This window comes from Triturus cristatus, chromosome 12 (genome assembly GCF_964204655.1).
Source record: "Triturus cristatus chromosome 12, aTriCri1.1, whole genome shotgun sequence".
NCBI classification, from domain to species: Eukaryota; Metazoa; Chordata; class Amphibia; order Caudata; family Salamandridae; genus Triturus; species Triturus cristatus.
Window position 1 is genome coordinate 89,646,645 of NC_140595.1, and position 22,394 is coordinate 89,669,038.

Below are 22,394 nucleotides of genomic sequence, written 5' to 3' on the forward strand. Positions count from 1 at the left end.
CAAACTTTCAAATCTAATAAGCAAAGTTCAAGGAACGGACGTTCCGAGCATTGTTTGGGGTGGGGACTTTAACCTCCACCCGTGTGGTGTGAAAAATAGTAGTATATGTGGGGTAGCTGAAGAAACTGACAATCAGGTGATCCATTTTAGTCACACCAAAATGGGTGACCTTTTGAATGAAATATTGTCGGAATTGGGTTTAGTGATTTTAAACAAACGTGATATTTTATCGGATCAGCTCCAGGCCACTTATTTGGGCAGGGGTTGGGCAACAACGATCGATTATTTCCTGATTTCAACACATTTGGTAAGCAGAGCTCTGAACTTCAGACTAATAGCTAACGCACTAAGTGATCATGTAGCCTTGGCTTTTAATCTGATCACTGAAAAGGGAAAATTTAAACCATATTCCTTGATGACTGCCCTCGCCCAGAATAACATCCATCTTACAAAAATGAATGGTTTCACTATAGGGTGGGGGAAGATAGATCCGGAAGTTATAACCACGAAGGTGATTCAAGCAACATATCCTGCCATTGTGAAGTGTCTAGACGGTGATACCAGTCAAGAGGAAGTGTTATACAATTTTGGTATAATCCTGGAGGTAGCAAAAAACCTACTAACACGCAAGAATAAAGGGAAAATAAGCCAGAAAAAAGGATGGTTTAATCATGAATGTACGGCAGCCAATAAACTTTTAAAAAGTGCACTGACAAATCCTGAAAGAGACCAAGATGAGATCCGCAGGCTAAGGAGGTTATACCGTTTAGCCTGCAAAACAAGGAAACAGAAAATAAAACAATCTTTATGGGACCAGCTACAAGAAAGCTCACTATCTAGAAACGGGGCACTGTTCTGGAGAGTAGTGAAGACTCCTTTCCTGACAGATAGCTGCGATCAACCAACAATTGAGGTAGCAATCGATGGCCCAACATGGGCAAAGCATTTCTCCAAAGTATTTAGGAAAACGCAAGTCCCTGATACACTAGAGGAAGAAACCGTTACCCCCCAAGAAACGTTAATTCCGATAGCCCTAAATTTTGATCTCCAGGAGATCACAAAAGCTGTACAGGCAAGTAAAAGTGGGAAAGCCCCTGGCCCAGATGGAATACCGATTGATTTTTTCAAATTTAAACTTGATCTCTGGGCCCCAATACTAAAGGTGGTCTTTGATGCCACTATGCGATGTGGTCTACTTGAAACGTGGTCTCAATCGATCATGATTCCTGTTTTCAAAAAGGGGAACAGAAATGACGTGTCGTGTTATCGGCCAATATCTTTGCTGGACTCTCTCGGCAAAGTACTGGGGAGGGTGGTGTTACAGCGACTGCAAGAGTGGGCGGAAGACCATAATATATTATCTGACTTACAGTTTGGCTTTCGGGAGGGCTTTGGCACTATAGAACAGGCACTTAATTTAAGCTTATTGGTGGGAAAATATGTAACAGCAAAAGAAGGCAAACTTTACATGGCATATGTCGATCTTTCTGCGGCATTTGACTGTGTCTCCCATTCAAAGCTATGGTCTGTTCTTACTGCCATAGGCATAGATTTAGCCCTGGTGAACCTCCTTCGTACATTATACTCGGAAGCCTCGTCCCGGGTCCGTTTTGGAGCCCGCGGTGAGGTATCTGAGTCCTTTGGTGTGGAACGTGGGGTGAGGCAGGGTTGTGTCCTGGCCCCCTTTCTTTTCTCTCTCTACACAAACGGTCTGGAGGTGGAGATGCTGCAAGGGGCTCAGGACCTTCCTCGCATAAAAGATCGCCTCATCCCAGCGCTTCTCTACGCGGATGACGCAGTAATTATAGCGCGCACCCCGCGAGAGTTGCAAAAATCGCTAGATCAGTATTCTAAGTTCATGGGTAACCTGGACCTCAAAATAAACATCAAAAAAACCTATGTGATGGTGGCAGGGAAAGATAGGAAACGGGGAAAGTCCATCTTCCTAGATAAAGAGAGGTTGGAATTTACTACTCAATACCCGTATCTTGGAGTTATGATCGATGAAAAGCTCAATTGGAAAGCTGCAATTGACGCTAGAAAACATCACCTCCTGCGAGCTATTATGGCCCTTAAAAAATTCGCCCAAAAATTGGGGAAAAGACCTCCCGCAGAACTACTTCGCATTTATGTAGCGAAGTGCCATTCGACCGCACTCTATGGGGCTGGTTTGTGGGGCCATAAAAACACACATGCTCTGCAAGTCGCAGAGAATATTTTCATGCGATTTCTTTTGATGACTCCGAAACGTGTGTCCACTTTCTCATGCCATGCTGAATTAGGCATGGCCCACATCGAGGATTTGGCAAAAATCCAACCCCTCTTACTTTGGCGCCGTATCTGGTTGTCATCAAGAAATCTAGTCACAAAGGCGATTGTAGCAGACGTAATGTCTCTGGAGCATGTGGGTAAAATCGAGTGGCTAACATTCATAAAAAGATTTTTTACTGATTTAGGTTGTCCCAAATATTACGATAACCCTGAATCTATGTCTGAGATCTCTAAAAAAGATTTAAAAATTAGAGCTCTCTCGCATCTGGAAGAACTGCGGATAACCAAGGAGATAAGAAAGCCCTCTGTTCAACACTCCTTGATTGTTGCAACCACTCTGTATATCGAGCCATACCTGACATATGTGGATTCCCGATTTGAGCGCCTCTTGTTGACACGCTTTAGACTGAACATCTTCCATAAACTCGTGGCCTTTCCAAAACGCAACTCTTGGAAAGAGGCCTCAGTGGTATGCCCATGTGATGATATTTCAGAACAAACAACTATGCATACCGTTCTGTTTTGTAAGTTTTATGCCGAACACTGCACTTTATGGTTAATCCCTCTGTTAAGATCTCTTGGTTTTAAAAGATGTCGTCCTGCTGTGCTGCACCTACAATTTCTTAACACCACACTGATCACAAAAACTGTGGCCACGTTTTTAAAATGTATTTATAACCATAGAACAAACCTTGGTTGAAATATCACCTGCTTTTTTAAATATTTGTATGTAATTCTATATTATGAAAGATATGAATTTTGGTATGTTCTTTTATGGTTATAATTGTTTACGCATAACCGAATACAGATGATTTATTATTATTATTATTAAGTCCAACGCTACCATCCAGTCTCCAGGGTCGAGGGCAGCTAGAACCTGAGCCAAAGTCAACATTTTGAACCGTTCCTTCCGGAGGAAGGCATTGACGTTCCCGAGGTCCAAGATAGGGCGTAGGCCCCCTTTGCCCTTCTTGGGAACCAGAAAGTAGTGGGAACAACAACCACGACCTACTTCTGGGCTCGGAACGCGCTCGACGGCCTCTTTGGCCAAGAGGGCCGAAACTTCCTCTCGCAGAAGATTCAAATGATCCTCCAAGATACGGTGATGCTGCGGTGGCATGGCTGGAGGGGTCGTCTCGAAGGGGAGGGAGTAGCCCCTTCGGACGATTTGCAGCACCCACCTGTGCGAAGTGATGGTACGCCAGTGGAGCAGATGATGGCGAACTCTGCCGCCCACTGGCGAGGAATGGGCCAGAAAGCTCGGACTAGGAAGGCTTGGAGGCGGATGCTGCCGGGGTGGATGTGAGCTGACCGCGTCGTCCTCCAGAACCGCCTCAGCGGAAACCACGGCCGCGACCGTGCGCAGGTTGGTTCTGCGGCTGGTGGCTAGGCGGACGTGAGGAGGCACCCCTTCCTTGGCCACAAAAGGGGCGAAAGGCGGAAGTTTGCGACCGCGGGGCCGAGAGGCCCAAGGACTTGGCCGTAGCCCGGGAGTCCTTAAAGCGATTCAGCGCACTGTCCGCTTTCTCACCAAAAAGGCGAGTGCCATCAAAGGGCATGTCCATGAGAGTGCTCTGGACATCCCCCGAAAAAGACGTGGACCGCAGCCAGGCGCGACGTCTAAGCGCCACCGTGGTAGAAGTCGCCCTACCCAGCGAGTCCGTAGTGTCAAGCCCACATCGGATTGCATGTCGTGCTGCATCCCTCCCATCAGCCAGAGTCTGGGTAAGTCGTGTCTGGGCCTCCTCCGGGCACAGGGGCAGCACGTCCTCCACCGTATCCCACAGAGAGTTGGAATAACGGTCCAAAAGACAGGCGGTGTTCAAGGACCGCAGACCCAAACTAAGGGAGGAGAACAACTTTTTGCCAAACTGTTCCAGTCTCTTGGAATCCCGGTCCGGCGGAGCGGTCGGGAAGGAGGATTGGGAGGTAGAAGCCTGGATAACCAGGCTCTCGGGGGTGGGGTGTTGGGACAGAAAACTGGGGTCACCCGGAGCAGGGCGGTGGCGCCTGGCGACGTTCCTGTCCACAGGAGGAACTGTGGAGGGCTTGGACCAGGTGCCCTGCAGAACGTCAATGAGGGCCTCATTGAATTGCAGCAGAGGCTCAGTGGAGCTTGCTGCAGACTGAAGCACCTCAGTGAGGACGTTAGTCCTCACAGCCACGGCAGGCAGCTCGAGCCCAAGGGCTGTGGCCGCCTTGCGCAGCACCACAGAGAAAGCAGCACCCTCCTCCGAAGCCACAGTCGGAGGAGAGATGAATCCAGTGTCTGGTGAGGTATCCAGACCACTGGCCTCCCCCAGTTCATCTGCCCAGTCCTGTGACAGCTGAGCCTGAACGGCCAAAGGATCCTCGGACCCCTCCCATTCGCCCCCGTCATCCGATTCCTGGTAAACAGGAGGAAGGAGCGGACCCGGACGATAGACATAATGTGTCTCTAACGGCGCCGTACGCGGCGTCCATCGACGCCGGATCCAGAGCGGGGCTGAACTGGGGCTCGACGCCGAGCGGAGCCGGCGTCGGAGGTGGAACCGATGTCGACGCCGGCGGAGGAGGCGTGACGAGGTCGACCGGCATCGGCAGGGACTCTGGGGCGAGTTCCTCGGGAACCTGCGACGTCGTGGCCGGAGCCGGAGCACCAGCATGCAAGGTTGCCCAGTCGAGTCCGCGGGGCCCGAAGGCGCGCCAGCGGGCATCGACGGCGGAGCCAGGCTGCTCATGGCCGAGAGGAAGGCACTGACTTCCGCCGGCGTCGCGTCAGTCTCAGGGACCGGCGGGTATGGGGACTTGCACGGCGCCTGCAGCACCGCTGGAGCCGCGGGGGTGGAACCACCCTGACCCTCGGCCGAGTCGCGGGAGGGGAGTCCGAAGAGCGGTGTCGCCTCTTGGACTTCTTGGAGTGCTTCGACCTACCCGAAGACTTGGAGCCAGACGAGCGATGATGACGTCTGCTGCGGCTCCGCGACCGATCCTTGGACCTCCTCCTGGACCGGGATCGAGAGGGGCGCGGAGCAGAGTGGCGAATCTCGAGGAGCTTACGGGACCGCTCCCGTCTAGCCTTCGAGGTCAGGGCCTTGCAGTCCGAACACGACTCAGTGTCGTGGTCGAGGCCCAAACAGTAAAGGCACCGGCGGTGATGATCCGTAACCGACATCAAGTGGTTACAGTCAGCACAGGCTTTGAAACCAGGCATCCTACCGGCACCGGAGTCGAGACAAGATCAAAAAGGATCAAAAAACGTAGTCAAAAAAAGACTGAAAGGGGTAGCTCTCCCGGATCTGCGCTTACTGGCGCGGAAAAAAGAAGAACTGACGTCAGCGCGCGAGGGCAGCGTCTAAGTACTCAGACGTCATTCCGGCGCACGACGCCGAACGCGGAGCCGCAGAGGACGCCTAGCGACGCGCAAGGGGTATTGCGGACGAAAAATCTTCCGGATCCAGTCTGACGCCTGGGGATATTCTAAGGTGAGGAATCTAACTAACGTGTTTATTTCAGATAATAATGCCAGTCACCGGACTGGCACATCACTCTCTGAGACGGCAAACGAATTGCGTGACAATCTCTGGTATTTGCTACGATATGCGGAAATGCGTAATTTTAACCAGTGATGCTGCACTTGACTTGACCGCTCAACCGGACGTTCATCAGCGTACTTCAGTTCCGTGCGTAGATAGCTAATCCAGGCCAGTCACTAATGTTGCATGATGGGATTTGTAGTACTTACTCCATCATAAAAGCAGGACTACAAATCCTACAATTAAAATAAAATCCTGGAAGAATGAATGAGGCACTCGCGCGTGGAACCGAGAAACTTGGGAGCTCGGTTGCATGTATGTGCCAAAATATGCAAACTGATAAGAAAATTCATATTTCATATTTCCTGTGTGATTAATACTAATATGTACCCAGTTGTCCACTCGAAGGTATAGGAGCACTTTACCCTACGATCACCAGTTACGTTACTCAAGGACCCGTTTATTATTGGGTAGGCAAGGGGAGATTATTTGACCACAATCACAGAATGCTGAGTCGACGCCAAGGCTCGAGCCCAGTTTCCCAGCTCATAATCTGCAGTTCTAGACGCAAGGCTACACCCTCTCCCCAACTGTAGAGCGCTTACCTCTGTTAGTCCTAAAAGTGAAGTATATATATCAATCATGTCTTGTGCGCTCCTTGTAAGAATAGGCTTGCATCAGATGCTGCCATTGTAGCCCTATTGTCACAATTTGCATATTTACTGGCTTCTTCGGAACATGAAAGATTTTGAAATCTTGTCAGACAGACAATATGATGCCGGCAACGTCGTATTACAATTACTTGGGGGGTGCGTGGCAGAGCCGTGCAGCAAGATGGGCGATTGGTAAAGGGGCTCTGCCGACCTAGCACACTATCCGGCAATTATCCTGTTGAAAATTGCCCCATCCTGGCTCCCAAGTACGGGGCACTCACGCTGAAAACAAAGCGGCATGCAGTGATGTGCCTGTTGCTGTGATCGCCGCTGAGATTTGGCCCCACACGGGGTGCGCTGATCGCTGGGACCGAGTGACGGTGTTCTGACTACCCAGACAGGGAGGCCGCGGTGGAGCGACGCGCACACGTGGAGAGGCAAGTGGAGCTGTGGGGGGGGGGGGGGAGCCCCAGGACCCAAACCGGCATGTAAAGCCCGGCCGCACTAGCGTGGCATGAGATGCGGGCCCGTGGCTGCGGCGGGGCCCGACTACGAGAGTGGCACTCGGTGATTGCTGAGGCTCCCGGCGTGGATGGACGGTGCCTGCTGAAGAGTGGCCCACTGGGGCGCTCCCCCCCCCCCCCCCCCCGGAGATTGGTGATGGAGCCGCCATACAGCGCTGAAGCGGGGGACTGCATATAATGCCTAAACGGTGCGACATTTAAGCACCATTGGGGCCGCACAGAGGCCTGGGAGGAGAGGCAGCGCGAAGTGCACAGGACTGCTCCCGTAACACTGAGGTACGAGGCCGTATTAAAAGAAGGGAGTTGCTGTGGGGACTGGTAGGGGCCCCTCTACAATTGATGCTGCTAGCTGCAAAGGTGCTGTGACTGGGCCCTGTTTACAGGACCAACTTCGGCGCCAGACTCGGTGCGCTTCAACTTTACCTGACTATTGCTGCACCCACCCTGCGGCTCCGATGCGAACTCCTGGGCAAAAGTATAGGGGGAGAGGACGCCAGGAACACCGCCGCCTTTCTCCGAGGCGAAGCAGAAATGCCTCTGAGAAAGGCAGCGGCGGTTTCGGGGGCGTGTTTTTCTTTTCTCTCCTCTTGCCATTGGCTGGAGGAGATAATGAGAAAAGTAGCAAAAAACACGCCCCCGAATCCGAAAAGGACGGGGCCTGTTCGGAGAGACAAACCTCTTCTCCAATGGCTGGCCAGCATTCAAGAGGCCAGCCAATGGAGAAGAGGGGCGGGTTCAAGCCCCTCTTCCCCAAGTCATTAAATCTCGCGAGCGAGACTTCGCAAGCGCAGCCTTCGCTAGCCGAGACCTAAAAAATTGGTCAGGTGGTGCAGCCTTCTACTTTTTTTTTTTTTTATCTACCCTAGGGTCAATGACGCGCGCTTGTGCAGGGCCCTTAAAAATATAGTCTTCAAAGCGCATCATGCCTTTTAACATTGGAAGAGACGGAGAAGTTTTATTTGTGGTGCAGGTCATCACAAATAAAAAATATTCCATGGGTTCCTTGTATAGTGTAACCCCATCGTATTCTGCTGCCCTAGCTACAAGCTCCTGATATGATGAAGTATCGTCAGGAGGCAAGGGTTTGGCAGCTATAGGTCTGGATCTGTATCCCCCTGGAGTGTCAATGTCATAATCCTGCCAGGGGTCTGCTGGTGGTGCTCCATAATTATCGGGGTCTGTGTATGGAGATACTGGAGGTGTACTGTTGAAGTTTGTGTGGTAAGTGAGGTACGGGGAACAGGTGGTGTTATATGAGAGAGTACAAGGAGGATGAACAGGGTGCAGTAGACTGGTAGCCTTGCCTTTTTTTCATAGATATTGTGAGATCAATGTCCTGTTGGAAAGAGGTTTGCCTCTTGGTAGAAGGCACTATGCAGTCTTGGATTCATATACATCCAGAAACTGGCCGCATTATCAGTTTTCGCTTTGAATCGAGTCGTTCCTGCATGGTCTCTAAAATTCGAGAGTGTAGCAGAAGCAAATTTATTTTTCACTGCCAAAGGTTTCGGAACCAAACCAGTTTTCACTTTCAACCGGAGCGGATGGAGCCGAAGAGGTGTGATCTTAGCGCAGTATGAAGCCAGAAGGCTTTGTATGTGCTTTAGGTGCCACGCCATAGGGTGGGGCAGCTGAAGAAGATTCTCGGTGCCTACCATTATCAAGTGGCAGTGGCAGCCTTGTATTTTGTAGGAACCAAAGGTTTCTGTGTGGGCAGATCTGGGATTTACGTACTCATGGCACCATGACCAGGCGGAAGATCATGTGACTCCAAGTCGGAGTCTGAATCTTGAACTGAAAAGGCACCCTTCCTCTTCGGGAGCTGAAGCTTTGATATCTTCCTATTCTGGTTCGATATCTTGTTGACCAAAGACATATTATATGTGTTCAATGTCGCGTCCCTGCATGTCTGTGTTGTGCCCGACCGCCCCACAGGGTCTTTTAGGATCGAAACGACAGACAGACCTCACAATCTTCTTTGTGTTCAGGGGATAAAAACAGATTGCAGACCAGGTGAAGGTCGGCCCACGGGTACTTGGAATGGCACCAGGGGTAGAATCAGAAGAGTTAATTCCATCAGCAGATTATCATTGGAGTCGAATGAGTAAGGTAGCCTGGACGGGCAAGGCCTGAAGGCCACGATGGAGTGTTACGACCTGGTGAGGGAGTCTCTCCCAAATTCCGAAACGCGAGGGAAACATGTTTGAAAACAATATCGATAAGGGTTGAGTGGATTACACACCAAAAGGATCCCAAAAATGGTCTCAAACTGGAACGCTGTAATACACGTCCGAACCAGATTGCGGAAAGAAAGTAACAATGGAGTCAACACACATGCACACTTAAGAGGAGTGACCTTACCTCGTGACTCAAAACTCCATCAAAGAAAAACATCTTGCACAATCTAGACTCAACACTATATGGCAGGAGTATAAAAGCATGTGTATCTACAGCCACACATGCTCCAAACAGGAGAGTTACAAACCACAAAGCCAATGGTAAGCAACGGGCAGACTGCATTCCTAGGTCAACTTTCTCATTGCCCCCAAGTGGTCTTTAGCAAACCAGACAGCTACACTGTCTTGTAGACTGTGACCTAAAGCACAAGCTACTTACTTGTGTAACAATATCTCTGTAAGAGACATTAGTTAGTGATAGATTCCTTACCTTAGAATATCCTCAGGCGTCACTGGATCCAGAAAGTTTGTTAGCAGTACCCCTGCACGTCGGTAGGAGTCATCGTACAGCTCCACATACATAGTTGGCATTGTAGTCGCCGAGATGACGTCGCTGGAGCTACTTAGACGGGCGGACGTCAGTTCTGTACATGACTTTCCACGCCAGGAACAGAGCCATGCAAGATACTGACCACTGGTGCATTGAAACTAGGGCTCTGAAAGGGATGACCTTAACCCTAGAAATCAGTTGGCAGAACTGGGAGGATGGGTGGGGCGGTAAGGAATCTATCACTAATGTCTCTTAGATATATCGTTACACAAATAACTTGTGCATCTGAAAGAGACACGTTCGTGATAGATTTCTTACCTTAGAATAGATACCCCAGCAATACCAACCCCAGTGGTGGGTCTGCGAACCAAGATCACACCAGAAAGTCAGAGAAGCCAAAGAAGCGGTCTCTCCGTACTTGACTGTAAAGGCAATAAGGCTTAGTAAAAGTGTGCAGCGAGGCCCACGTGGCTGCCTGACAGATGTCTTGCAGGGGGACACTAAGTCCCAATGCAGTAGTAGCTGCTGTCACCCTGGTAGAATGGGTGCGCAACCCCACCGGGGGGTTCCTTTTAAGCCAGAAAATAACAGGCTTTGATACACAAGACGACCCAGCGGGAGATAGTCCTCTTTTGTACAGCCTAGCCTTTCTTGGCACCTACGTAGCCAACAAAGAGCTGGTCATCCACACGGAACTGTTGCGTGCGATTCAAAAAAAATGAAAGTGCAAGTTTTGGGTCCAGACGATGGAGCCTCTCTTCCTCTCTGGAAGGGTGCAGAAGCGGAAAGAAAGTGAGCAAGGTGATAGTTTGCCCAATGTGGAAGGCAGTGAAATCTTTGGCAGGAAGGACGAGTGTGAAGCACAACCTTGTCCGGATGAACCGACAGAAAAGGAGGCTTACAGGAAAGAGCCTGGAGCTCACTCACGCGCCTAGCAGAGGAGATGGCAACCAGGAAAGCAGTCTTCAAAGTTAATAAAGAGGACAGTTGTGAAGCGGCTCAAAAGGAGAGCACATCAAAAAAGTAAGAACCAGATTAAAGTCCCAATGCGGCATCACACACGGAAGAAGAGGGAAAAGGTGAGTAATGCCTTTGAGAAATCTATTAACAGGGGACTTGAAAAGAGGGCTGATCAGGAAGCCGGAGAAAAGCTGAAACTGCAGACAGGTAGCCCTTAATAGTGCCCAGAGCAGAGCCTTGCTGGGCCAGAGAAAGAAGGAACAAAAGGACCTCTGAAAGAGGGCCAGAAAGGGGATCCACAGCCTTTGCTGTGCACCATGCCACAAATTTGTTCCACCTGCAGGAGTATACCGATTTAGTGGAGGGACGCCTGGCTGCCAGAATTACATTACAGACTTCAGGAGGCAAGTCGAAGGGAATGAACTGTCGCTGCTCAAGCTCTACGTAAGGAAGTGGAGGCTGGACAGGTTCGGGTGGAGGACCGTCCCCTGTTGCTGCGACAGAAGATCCTCCCGAAGAGGCAGTCTGATCGGGGTATCCATGCTCATACTTAGTAGCTCTGGATACCAAACTCTTCGAGCCCAGTCTGGGGCCACAAGAATGACTTGGGCCCAGTCGCGCCTGATCTTCAGCACTCTGGGTAGAAGTGGTATAGGCGGAAAGGCGTACAATAGACCACAGCTCCAATCGAGACGAAAAGCGTCTCCGAGCAAGTGCCAGCTTGGAAACACCAACATGCAGAAGTGATGACATTGTGGGCTCTCCTCAGTGACGAATAGATCTAACCGAGGCTCTCCCCACTGTTGAAAGAGACTTTGCGCCACCTTCGAGTGAAGACGCTATTCGTGATCCATCAGGCACCAGCAGCTGCGTTTGTCCGCCCTGGCGTTCAAAGAACCTGCCAGGTATTGAACCGTCAAGGAAATGACCCCACCCCGTCTGGTTTGTTGCAATACCACATGGCGGTGGTGTCTGAACACCTACACCACCCTCCCCTAAACAGAGGGAAGGAATGCCTTAAGTGCAAGAAGGATAACCCGAAGCTCCAAAAGGTTGATATGGAGCCGGAGACCAGAGGCCTCTGATTTCTGCCTCTCCCATGTGGCCACCCTATCCCAGGAGGGACACATCCGTTACCACTGTGTGCTCCGGCTGGGGAAGGGAGAGGGATCGGTCGCTGACCGAATGCGGATTTGTGGGCCACCACAATTGTTGTGCAGTGCCCTCAGAGATCTGGACATAGTCATACAGGTTCGCCGGATGCTGCGCCAACTGGAACTTCAGGTCCCACTGCAGAGCCCGCATATGCCACCTGGCATGATTGGTCAGCACGATGGAGGAGGCCATGAGGCCCAGCAACCTCAAGGTCATCCTGACCGAAACCCAGGACAAGGGCTGAAAGATCAGAATCATAGCCCGAATGTCCCGACTCGCTGCTCAGGAGGATAAACCCGAAACTGCACCGTGTCCAGAACCTCTCCGATGAAGAGGAGCTTCTGAGGGGGAATCGGGTGCGACTTCGGCATGTTGATGGAAAACCCCAGCAAATGCAGGACGTCGGCTGTAGTCTGAAGGTGGGAGACGACAAACCCCTGATCTGCGCAGATGAGCTACGACCACCGCCATCTCTTTGGTGAACACCAGAGGGGCGCTGGTAAGGCCAAAGGGGAGCACGGTGAACTGAAAACGCTCCTGCCCTACTGTGAATTGCAGGTAACGCCGATGGGACGGCAGGACAGGGATATGAAAATACACGTCCAGCAGGTCCAACGCTACCATCCAGTCTTGCGGGTCGAGGGCAGACAAGACCTGAGCAAGTGTGAGCATCTTGAACTTCTTCCAGTGGAAGCGACTGATGTTCCGAAGGTCTAAGATGGGACACAGGCCCTTGTACTTCTTTGGAACCAAGAAGTAGTGGGAGTAACAACCACGACCTACTTCTGGCATCGAAACGCGCTCTATGGCTCCCTTGGTCAAGATGGCCGTAACTTCCTGCTGGAGAAGTGCCAAGTGATCCCTCGACATGCGGCGATACGGTGGTGGCATGGGGGGGGGGGGGGGGGGGGGGGATTGTCTCGAAGGGGAGGGAGTAACCCCTTTGGACAACTTGCAGAACCCACCTGTCCGATGTGATCGTGCGCCAGTGGTGGAGGTGATGGCGAATCCTGCCACCCACTGGTGTCTGGTAGGCCAGAAACACCGAACTAGGAAGGTTTGAAGGCAGGGGCAGCAGGGAAGTGGACTGACCTGCACGTTGGCCCCATGACCCGCCTCGGCGGGTCCCACGTCCACGCGGAGACTGTTGCTGCATAGGCATGTGGCTCGGGCGCACCACAACGGATCGTGAACTTGGCTTCGTCTCTCCCCTCAGCATTATCTAGGGAGAGTACTGTCCGAGCCTCCACCGGACACTGAGGCAGCACTTGAGCAACAGTTTCCCACACAGAATGGGAATAATGGCCCAATAATGGCCCAAGAGACATGCGGTGTTCACAGACTGCAGTCCTGAACTGGCAGAAGAACTGCTCCAGTTTCTTGGATTCCCTGTCCGGTGAAGCGGAAGGGAACGCACTCGGGGACGCAGAGGCCTGGACAACCAAGCTCTCAGGTAGGGTGTTGGGAGAGGAAAACGGGGTCGCCCAGGGCCGGGCGATGGAGTCTGGCTACGTTCTTATCCACAGGAGCCCCTGTGTTGGACCTGGACCAGGTGCCCAAAAGAACGTCCGAGAGTGCATCATTAAAGGGCAGTAGCGGCTCCGTAGAAGAAGACGCCGGCCGAAGCACCTCTGTCAGGTTAGTCCCGACGGCCACGGTAGGAAGCTCGAGGTGGAGCTTCAGCCGCTCTACGCAACACCATAGAGTAGGAACCACCCTCCTCCATATCAACGGTAGGAGACAGTGAACCAGGTTCAGGAGTATAATCCTGGTCACCTGCATCCCCCGGATCCTCAGCCCAGTCCGGGTCTAACTCGGATTGTGCTGCGAGAGGGTCCTCAGACTCCTCCCTGTCCTCCACAGCCTGCCGAACAGGTGGAACAGAAGGAGGTGGTTGAAGAAAGGGATAGAAATTCCCAAACGGCGTCGGAATCGGCGTCAGTCGACACCCTTCCAGCACCATCTCCACATCAGGGAGGAGGCCAGGGATGGCAGTGGCCGACGCTAGTGGCGGCAGCGTCAACGGAGGTCGTACTGGGCCAACCGACATGGACGGGGATCCATGCGTGGATCCATGGGGGTCTCTCGGCGTCGAGACCGAAGTAGTTGACGACATCGGGGTCGGCGACTTCAAAGAACAAGGACCCACAGTCGGGCCCGAAGGCCGGACGGTCCAGAGACACGTGGCATAGCTGACAGGAACCCCTGCAGTTGGGCTGGAGCCGCCTATGGCCTCGGAAAGGGCAGGTAGGCCATCGGCAACTGCAGAGACTCCGCCGGAGCCGCTGGGGCGGTGCCACCTGCTGGGGGAAGGCGAAGCGACTGCGCTTCTTCGACTTCTTGTGCTTTGCCTTTCCTGATTCGAAGTGTGAAGACTTGGAATGGTGGTGATGGCTCCGCGGCCGGTCCCTCGACCTCCCACGGGACCGGGACCTAGAATGGCACGGAGCAGACTCCCAGGCCTCTAGCCACTTTTGGGGCCACTCCTGCAAAGTTTTCGGAGCCATGGCCCGCCAGTGGGAACACGACTGAGTCGTGGTGGCGCCCCATGCTGTAGAGACACTCACGGTGCGGATCCGTCACAGACATCGTGCAGGGACAGGCCGCGCAAGACTTGAAACCGGGCATCCCTATGCACCGGTATTGTAAGTATTCATAAAACTGAGACAAAAGTCCCCAAAAACTCAATTCAAAAAATTACTGGGGGTACCGCTCTCTCCGGCTCTGCACTTGCTGGCGCGGAAAAAGAACTGACGTCCGCGCACGTGGGCGCGTCTAAGTAGCTCCCGCGACATCTCGGCGGCTAGGATGCCAATGACATACACGGAGCCGTACGAGGACGTCTACCGATGCGCAGGGGTACTGCTGATGAAAACTTTTCGGATCCAGTCTGACGCCTGGGGATATTCTAAGGTAAGGAATCTATTACTAACGTGTCTCTTTAAGATAAGCATCTGAATGGTACACAAGTAAGGTTTAGGCTAAATGGATGTGTTGTGGAGAGCTATCCGAATGTTAATGCCCAAGAAAACAGGTTAGAGCTCTGGAAGGCTAAAGATATGATGTGGCCAAATATGGTTAGAGCCAGAGCCACACCTGCTGCCATACTTCAAATTCCTGACCAATACAGGGAATCCTGGTTTTCAGTAGTAAAAGTTCCCAATGATCTTTCCTTTATCGTATCTTAAGAACACATGAACAAATCATAGCTTTTCACAAAATACACAGCTGAAGCTCATTTGGGAGTGCTAGCCACATACAAGTTTGTGAATAGAAAGAATACCCATGGTTCACTGCAGAGCATACTAAAAAGTGCCTCAATTTGTCTTTGTGCCGATTGAACACTATAGAGTGCAGAAAGGAGGGTACTGTTTGAGTACAAAGACATGTCGCAGAGGTGATGCAGACGTTTCGACCACAAAATATGCAATAGGAAGGAGATGTACGACAACTTAAATTAAAGTACGCAGGTCAATTTAATTGAGAACATTATGCATGCAGTGTCTTGCAGGGTACTCTGTCCAGTCACGTAAATCTTCCATGCTTTTTGTCCCACTATAACCCACCAAGATACAAGTTAAGACACCACGACAAATCCATATCATTTATTTGAAGACTGTACAAAATACTTTATAAAACCGGTCATAAGATACATAGCACTGATAACGCGGTGTTCCTCCCCTTTCACCTTACACAACAGCAAAAAGCATTCAAACACCATTTTACTCCTCTCAAGCTCCTGAGCTATACCTGAAGCAAAAGGTTGTGTTCACATATACAAGTGACAGTTATACAGGCTTATTTACACTGTGCACTGCTCCCGCCCATTTGTAGTGCAAGCAGTTCCAACCTTTACATATATTATATATTTATTATCTCACATATTAACACTTTTACAAGGTAGAAAATTCAGATTTGCTGAAAAAACAAAAGCAAAAACTGAGCACCATGTTCATGGAGGAATTGACCTTCACACCAACTGGGCTAAAAAAAAACTCTAGCAGTAGCAGTTGGAAGGGTTACACCATGACTCGAATGGCTCCTTTCATGGTAACTGATTGCTGATGGTCCACATGCCCCCACTTGAATCCAGTCACTGGTAGTGTCATCGGCTGATATCCCTGTTGGAATCCCAGAGTTTTGGTGTTGGTTCAGTCTTTAAGGGGTCAAAGAAAGGGTGTTTCAGGCATTCTCCAAGCGTTGTTCGCTTGCCTGGCTCATACTCTAGCATGCTCTCAATCAGGTCAAAGAGTTGGTGATGTTCTTCAGCCTCAGACATCAGATACCGCTGTTAGGAGATAAACAGTATTAGACAAGACAAAGCAGACTGTCATGCTCGCTGGCTGATTCACAGGTTAACTGTGACAAATGACGACTTACCACAGTTAATTGGACAGTTCAAAATATTTTCCACAAAATAACTAATCAAAAGTTGTAAATCAACTATTCCTGCATTTTCAGTTCTCCCTTCTGCTTGATGTCCAGCCCAACCTGCATGGTGTATTGAATTTGGAAAACCTGTGTTTTGCCAGTGTCACTCCGGGGATTCCAAACACTTAGTGGCAGTGGGATAAACATGCATGTTGTGTCCTCTCCTTTCTCCGCTGACAAGTCCCACCCGGGGGCTTCCAGGGAAAAGGGGTGTGAGGCAGGGATGAAGGTAATGGTAAATAATGGCCTAGAACCGCCCTGGCAGCACTGCACAGGTGATGAAACATTACAACTATTGCACAAGACCTTTTTTTTTTTTTTAAGCTTTAACGCTCGGCCAGCTGTGCTGTTACCAAATCTAATTAACTTTAAAAAAAAAAATAATTAAATGCTAAGGTGTAAGACTTAGCAACTTTTCAAAGTCCCAACCCACACCTCAGTATAAATTAATTTGGTCACAACATGGATAAAACAGGTGTCCACCAAATATGTACTCAAGTTTCAAGGAACTTTCACAATTCCCTTTGTGGTTTAGCGGCTATTGGAGATTAAACTTCACAGAGGTTAGTTAATACAAGCACAACCGTCTTGAACCAGTTTCATTGGCTTTGCTAGGTTGCAAAACATTCAATTTCATTAAATAGCAGAGGCTTACTCCACTCCTCTTGCTTAAGTAATTCCATGCACAATTATACAGCTATGAAAGCGCCATTTTGTGTATTGTACAAATAAAAAATTACCCTAGAAGGAAATAAAGCCCCCCTTTTGCAACCAAAGAATAAAGACAGAATTTTTACATGTATTGTCAATTTGACATTGTTTAGACTTTAAGGTAGCTGAAAATTAAGAGCCACTGGTGCATTTTACAAGTGTACAAACAGGATTAGCTAAATGCCTTCCTAAATGAATGACCCATAAGGAATTTTTAAATTACAGGGCAGTACCAATAACTAATTCAACATACACACCAATCTCCTTCTCATGAACCAAACTAGGTGATTAACAATGCAACTATTTTTTATTCACATAGGTACAGCCAAAAGCAAATTCATGTCGCTTTAAAGGGCAGTCAAACTCAACTGCAAGCTATGTATATACTCCCTGGCCAAATAAAACTCTGTTCAGCCCCAACACAACAGGTAAGGCTTCGAGCTTAATCTTAACCCAGTAACCTACTTATGGTGGACAATATGAGCAGAATTCTTCGAATAATGGCATGACAGTGGGTAAAAAGTGTCACTGCTCCAATTTGGAAGCCATGCGGGAACTGCATTCTGAGATTATACATTCTATAGACCTGACTGTGCTCATAGGCAAAGGACTCAAGCCACACACACATCGGGATGGTCCGAGTTCTAGGGCATGCACCGTTCACAGTCCACAAATGCACGTCAAGAGGGCTGACAGTTCACTATTGTTACTTACCCGCAGCGGTTTACAGTTCTCCCTCACATATCGGCCAGCAGAGGAATTCTCATCCCAGTCCAAACGGCCATGATAGAAATATTTCTGTTTTCTGTCATAAAAAAGAAACAGAGTACTTAAATCAACTGGATAATCTAGCAAATTACTGCAGTAAACTTCAGTACAAGACAAAGAACACCCACTTAGGACAATATCACAAAAAGGGAAAAAATTCCCCATTCCTGGCATGTGAAGATGCATAGACTAGAAAGCAGTCCACTCTAAAGCGGTGGCTAGCCAGGGGATGTTGCATAAGATTGGAAAAGTGTATGTAGGACAGCCAGGCCAATATTAGCTGTTGGCGAGCTAAGACATTCACACAGGAATGTTGGAGCTGCTTTGCAGATGTCAGCTATTGGAAGGTTACCCAAGAAAGCCATTGAAGCTCCCTTTTTGACTGTCGATTGAAATTTGGGAAGGATAGGCAAAGTTTTTTTTTTTTAGCTTTGACATAAAACAGGTCTGAATGCATTTGACCAACCAGCATACTATACCAGATTTAGATGGGACACACCTTGTGTGGTTTGGAAAAAAAAGATTAAGAGCTGCTGTCTTACGGAATAGTTTTCCCCTGTCAATGTAATACATGAGGGCATTTAACACGCAATGTGTTAAGAGCTTGTTCCACTGATTGTAGAAGAAAACTGGGTGCTCTAAGGTTTAATTAAGGAGAAAACTAGAGACCACCTTAGCCCCATCATTGTGAACTTTGTGAAAAAAAAAAAAAAGCTCACTTAAAACCGAGGGAAGTTATGGCTACTCGGAAAGCTACCTTTCAGGAAAGACTATGAAGAATAGGAGTGGAGCTGCTCGACGGTAGGCCAATAAGCCTTTTTAGGTCTCGCCTGAGCAAACGCATGCGCTGCCTCAAACGAGACATCTAGTAAGCGGATTTTGAAAGTGCTACCCAGAGGCAGCAGGCCACCAGCTTGCTGTTACGTGCACAAGCGCATGCAGCCGCCAGCTTTCAGCGCCCGAGGCGCCATCTGGACCCTGATTACTTTCGCCGCTCGCGTGTTTGCAGTCGCGCTCGCACGCACCCCTGCTTTCACTTTTGCCGTCTTGTTTTGTGGTTGGCCACATTCGCCACTCTAAACTCGTACCACATTTTGCACCATTTGCTACACCCTTTGGCAACCATTGTAGAACGGTAAAGGTGTAGAATGCAACAGACGGCTAGCTAGAACAAGCATTTACAATGCAATGGTCTCGGCATTGTTAAAGTTAGAGCTATTGGCATTGCTTATGACATTTTTGTTTTTAAAACATTTAAAGAAACGGCATTATTTACAATGTCAATAGCTTAATCACTCAAATGAGAGACCTATTGCATTTGAACCCACACACAGAGCCACCCACACGCGCGCAGAGAGCCACCCACACGCGCGCAGAGAGCCACCCACACGCGCGCACAGAGCCACCCACACGCGCGCACAGAGCCACCCACACGCGCGCACAGAGCCACCCACACGCGCGCACAGAGCCACCCACACGCGCGCACAGAGCCACCCACACGCGCGCACAGAGCCACCCACACGCGCGCACAGAGCCACCCACACACACAGAGCCACCCACACACACAGAGCCACCCACACACACAGAGCCACCCACACACACAGAGCCACCCACACACACAGAGCCACCCACACACACAGAGCCACCCACACACACAGAGCCACCCACACACACAGAGCCACCCACACACACAGAGCCACCCACACACACAGAGCCACCCACACACACAGAGCCACCCACACACACAGAGCCACCCACACACACAGAGCCACCCACACACACAGAGCCACCCACACACACAGAGCCACCCACACACACAGAGCCACCCACACACACAGAGCCACCCACACACACAGAGCCACCCACACACACAGAGCCACCCACACACACAGAGCCACCCACACACACAGAGCCACCCACACACACAGAGCCACCCACACACACAGAGCCACCCACACACACAGAGCCACCCACACACACAGAGCCACCCACACACACAGAGCCACCCACACACACAGAGCCACCCACACACACAGAGCCACCCACACACACAGAGCCACCCACACACACAGAGCCACCCACACACACAGAGCCACCCACACACACAGAGCCACCCACACACACAGAGCCACCCACACACACAGAGCCACCCACACACACAGAGCCACCCACACACACAGCCACCCACACACACAGAGCCACCCACACACACACACAGAGCCACCCACACACACACACAGAGCCACCCACACACACACAGAGCCACCCACACACACACAGAGCCACCCACACACACACAGAGCCACCCACACACACACACAGAGCCACCCACACACACACACAGAGCCACCCACACACACACAGAGCCACCCACACACACACAGAGCCACCCACACACACACAGAGCCACACACAGAGCCACCCACACACACACAGAGCCACCCACACACACACAGAGCCACCCACACACACACAGAGCCACCCACACACACAGAGCCACCCACACACACAGAGCCACCCACACACACACAGAGCCACACACACACAGAGCCACCCACACACACAGAGCCACCCACACACACAGAGCCACCCACACACACAGAGCCACCCACACACACAGAGCCACCCACACACACAGAGCCACCCACACACACAGAGCCACCCACACACACAGAGCCACCCACACACACAGAGCCACCCACACACACAGAGCCACCCACACACACAGAGCCACCCACACACACAGAGCCACCCACACACACAGAGCCACCCACACACACACAGAGCCACCCACACTCACACAGCCACCCACACACACACACAGAGCCACCCACACACACACACAGAGCCACCCACACACACAGAGCCACCCACCCACACACACACACACAGAGCCACCCACCCACACACACACACAGAGCCACCCACACACACACAGAGCCACCCACACACACACACAGAGCCACCCACACACACAGAGCCACCCACCCACACACACACACACAGAGCCACCCACCCACACACACACACAGAGCCACCCACACACACAGCCACCCACACACACACAGAGCCACCCACACACAGAGCCACCCACACACAGAGCCACCCACACACAGAGCCACCCACACACAGAGCCACCCACACACACACAGAGCCACCCACACACACACACAGCCACCCACACACACACACAGAGCCACCCACACACACAGAGCCACCCACACACACACACAGAGCCACCCACACACACACAGAGCCACCCACACACACACAGAGCCACCCACACACACACAGAGCCACCCACACACACACAGAGCCACCCACACACACACAGAGCCACCCACACACACACAGAGCCACCCACACACACACACACAGAGCCACCCACACACACACAGAGCCACCCACACACACACAGAGCCACCCACACACACACAGAGCCACCCACACACACACAGAGCCACCCACACACACACAGAGCCACCCACACACACACACAGCCACCCACACACACACAGCCACCCACACACACACAGCCACCCACACACACACAGCCACCCACACACACACAGAGCCACCAAAGCGGAATTTTTTAAATTACTTAGTTAATGTGATCCTCTATTTGCAGGTTTGAGTCCAACATCCCTAATTTTTTCACCTTTTGCTCCAGTACTGGTTTGGTTCCCATCAATGGGGGCCATAATTCGTAGTTGCAAATATGTAAGTGGTAGCAAAACCCTTGTATTTTACACCATTTAAATGGAACCTATTATATGACACCCAGGTTTACACATTAACGAGGCTTGACCTCAAAACATCAGATAGGCTCGATGATTATGGATTTGAAATACAATCTGTGCATCACCTGCACCTATAATTGCAGTGGACAATGTAAGCAAAGAGGCATTACATTCAAGTTAAAAATCAGGATGGGCAGTACTGAACCCAGCGGAACTCCACATTTTAACTGCTTTTGTTCAGAGCAGACTGTTTAATTAAATCTGGACTTATTGACCAGTGTGAATACTTTGACACCAGTTTAACACACTACCACCAATCTGCAGAAAGTCCATCTGATTTAACAGAATCTGGACATCAATGGTGTCAAACACAGCCAGATACATCAAGGAGAATCTGCGTGACTAGGATGTATCGATCCACGCGGACTCATCTTATCTAACACTACGGTTACCACACTCAGTGCTGAAACCAACTCTTAAACCTCTTGTGACAAATATAATATCGCATGGGATATTACATCATTATAACAATCATTGGCAGAGCAAACCGGTGTGGCGCTGGCTGGTTCTATTATATTACTAGCAAAACTTTATTATTGGGTGAGGCTGCCAGACTCAATTGGGAAAAAAAAAAAAAATAAAAAAAAATAAAAATAGCTGACCGCAAAAAAAATTGTTTAGTGTCAAAGCACACATCGCCACAGTAGTCCTGACACTTAAGGGACCTACTTTGTGTATGGATGTGTTCTTAGTGATGTGCTCTTGGCGAGAATACTCGTCTCAATTTTTTGTTTTTAATTATATAAATCTCGTACAATAAAAAAAAAAAACCAGTTTGTAAAATACATACAAAATGTGTAACCCAAGACTAAAACCATTCCTTCTAAAACTGCACAAGAAATAGGTTTATAATATCATTAAAAAAAAGTATAAGCTCAT

General features: G+C 50.3%; 1 protein-coding gene across 4 annotated transcripts in view; it reads right to left on the reverse strand.

The window, feature by feature from the left end:
- Positions 1-15,395: 15,395 nt before the first annotated feature.
- The window catches only part of CLK2 (CDC like kinase 2), a 129,454-nt gene continuing 122,455 nt past the window's right edge, over positions 15,396-22,394 (reverse strand). For all 4 annotated transcript variants that reach the window (XM_085637964.1, XM_085637962.1, XM_085637965.1 and 1 more), the window contains 2 exons: positions 17,662-17,752; positions 15,396-16,093 (listed from right to left, as the gene is read on the reverse strand). In XM_085637964.1, the coding sequence (XP_085494090.1) occupies positions 15,911-16,093; positions 17,662-17,752 (274 nt within the window). In that variant the 3' untranslated portion in view covers positions 15,396-15,910. The remainder of the gene's footprint in view (positions 16,094-17,661; positions 17,753-22,394) is intronic.